Source organism: Lethenteron reissneri, chromosome 10 (assembly GCF_015708825.2).
Source record: "Lethenteron reissneri isolate LAM-NWPU_2019-01 chromosome 10, ASM1570882v1, whole genome shotgun sequence".
Taxonomy (NCBI): Eukaryota; Metazoa; Chordata; class Hyperoartia; order Petromyzontiformes; family Petromyzontidae; genus Lethenteron; species Lethenteron reissneri.
The window spans coordinates 3,229,168-3,231,667 of record NC_083788.1 but is presented as its reverse complement, the minus strand read 5'-3'; the positions used below and the strand labels follow the sequence as shown (position 1 = coordinate 3,231,667).

Below are 2,500 nucleotides of genomic sequence, written 5' to 3'. Positions count from 1 at the left end.
CAACAGCAGCAGCATCAGCAGCAGCAGCGGCAACAGCAGCAGCACCATCAGCAGCAGCAGCATCAGCAGCAGCGACAACAGCAGCAACAGCGGCAGCAGCAGCAGCAGCAGCGGCAGCAGCAGCAGTAGCAGCGACAACAGCAGCAACAGCGGCAGCAGCAGCACCATCAGCAGCAGCAGCATCAGCAGCAGCAACAACAGCAGCAACAGCGGCAGCAGCAGCAGCAGCGGCAGCAGCAGCAGCAGCGGCAGCAGCAGCAGCAGCAGCAGCAGCAACAACAGCAGCAACAGCGGCAGCAGCAGCAGCAGCGGCAGCAGCAGCAGCAGCAGCGGCAGCAGCAGCAGCAGCGGCAGCAGCAGCAGTAGCAGCAGCAGTAGTAGCAGCATAATCAGCGGCAGCAGCAGCAGCGGCAGCAGCAGCATCAGCAGCAGCAGCATCAGCAGCAGCAGCATCAGCAGCAGCGACAACAGCAGCAGCAGCGACAACAGCAGCATAATCAGCGGCAGCAGCAGCAGCAGCAGCATCAACAGCAGCAGCAGCATCAGCAGCAGCAGTATCAGCAGCAGCGACAACAGCAGCAACAGCGGCAGCAGCAGCATCAGCAGCAGCAGTAGCAGCAGCAGCAGTCGCAGCAGCAGCAGTAGCAGCAGCAGTAGCAGCATCATCAGCGGCAGCAGCAGCAGCATCAGCAGCAGTAGTAGCAGCAGCAGCAGAAGCGGCAACAGCAGCAGCAGCAGCGGCAACAGCAGCATCAGCGGCAACAGCAGCAGCAGCGGCAACAGCAGCAGCATCAGCAGCAGCGGCAACAGCAGCATCAGCGGCAGCAGCAGCAGTAGCAGCAGCAGCAGTAGCAGCAACAGCGGCAACAGCAGCAGCATCATCATCAGCAGCAGCAGCAGCATCAACAGCAGCGACAACAGCAGCAGCATCATCAGCAGCAGCAGCATCAACAGCAGCGTCAACAGCAGCAGCATCATCAGCAGCAGCATCAACAGCAGCGACAGCAACAACAGCAGCAACAGCGGCAGCAGCAGCAGTAGCGGCAACAGCAACAGCGGTGACGAACCGGCGGCACCAACAATTGCCCTCCAAGCTCTGCGGCCCTCGAGACATGCAGATGTTACTGGCCAACGAATGACGCGTACACGGGGCGGTGGAGGAGACCAGAGCCCCCCGGAGAAAACGCCTCTCCCTGCGCTAAGGGGGGGGGGGCGCTCGATCCCCCGTACAAATGGAGACAGATGGCGATCAGACCACACACAGCCAGGGGTACGGGCTCCCACTCGGGGACTCTCGCAGTCGGAGCGTTGCGTTGATCCACCAACCCTCGCCGCTCCGCAGCGCTGGGTTACGGGACACACCGAATTGTCATCAGCCATCAGTGGAGTTCATTCATTACACTGGTCAACACATCTTCTTGGTTCTTTCGGTAAAGTCACGTAGAAGGGAAGTAATAAAATAATAAAAATAAAACATAATAAATTAAAATAGTAAAATAATATTATATAATAAAATAAGATTGTATAATTATATAATATAATCATTCCCACACACTTTTCATTATTACACTGGTCAACACACTTTTTCTGGCATGAGGTATTCCAACGGTTTTAAGGTAATTTTGGGGGGTGCTGATTCCAAATCTGGCATCAGTTTTTGTCTATCACATCAGGTTTTTGAGATATCACATATTGCATTTTCAATAAAAACTGCAGAAGAAAAAGATTAAATAAATGTGGATATCTACATAAAATGATATTATAAACACACTATCCTAAAAATACAGCAACATATTTTAACACTAAAGCAGTCACCGACTCGCAACAACTTGCAATCGTAAGTGACAGAGTTAATTTCGGGTAAAATCAATGAAAATGGGGTATGCCGACAGCATAAAAATGAAATGTGATAGAGCAAATCTGAGATCAGATGTGGAATCAGCACCCTGAAATTAGTCTAGAACAGCTGCAGAAGTCCAGGCCAGAAAAAAAAATGTTTTTTTTGTTGTTGACCAGTGTTATTTGGTGCAACCGCAACAAACAAAAAACGCACGAACAAGAAACCATCTGAAAGCGGCTTCGCGCAAACAGAAAAATCGAGGAATAAGTATAACCCGCAAAAACAAAGTTTTTCACTCTAAATCTTATGGGTCAGATGATTGTCTGCCACCATTAAGCAATTGGTAATTAAATATAAAAAATGTTTTCCCTAAACAGTGTAAAATTTGAGAAAAAAATTTTCACGAACATTAATTGTCTCGCACAACGAGTCTGTGTGCAAAATGTCAGCTCGATTGGATCACGGGAAGTGGGTTAAAAAACGACCGAAAGGTTTGCACGGTCGTAAGCAAGCAAGCAAGCGAACTTAATATAAAGGATTTAAAAAGCAGCCAAAGTCTTGCGGGAAAAGCGCCGCACATCAACGCCGTGTCCCAAAATCCCAGTGGGATGCAATGGTCAATCCACTGCTGAATGAAGGCGTCCTCCCACGCCGTGTCGT

At 50.4% G+C, this 2,500-nt stretch overlaps 1 protein-coding gene across 1 annotated transcript; it reads left to right on the top strand.

The window, feature by feature from the left end:
* Positions 1-143: 143 nt before the first annotated feature.
* LOC133340534 (probable serine/threonine-protein kinase dyrk1) lies at positions 144-808 on the top strand (the record flags this gene model as incomplete). Its single annotated transcript, XM_061548834.1, has 3 exons — positions 144-362; positions 394-554; positions 622-808. Coding segments are annotated over 3 exons (567 nt in total), but the record flags the coding sequence as incomplete, so codon positions are not given.
* Between the last annotated feature and the right edge of the window lie 1,692 nt (positions 809-2,500).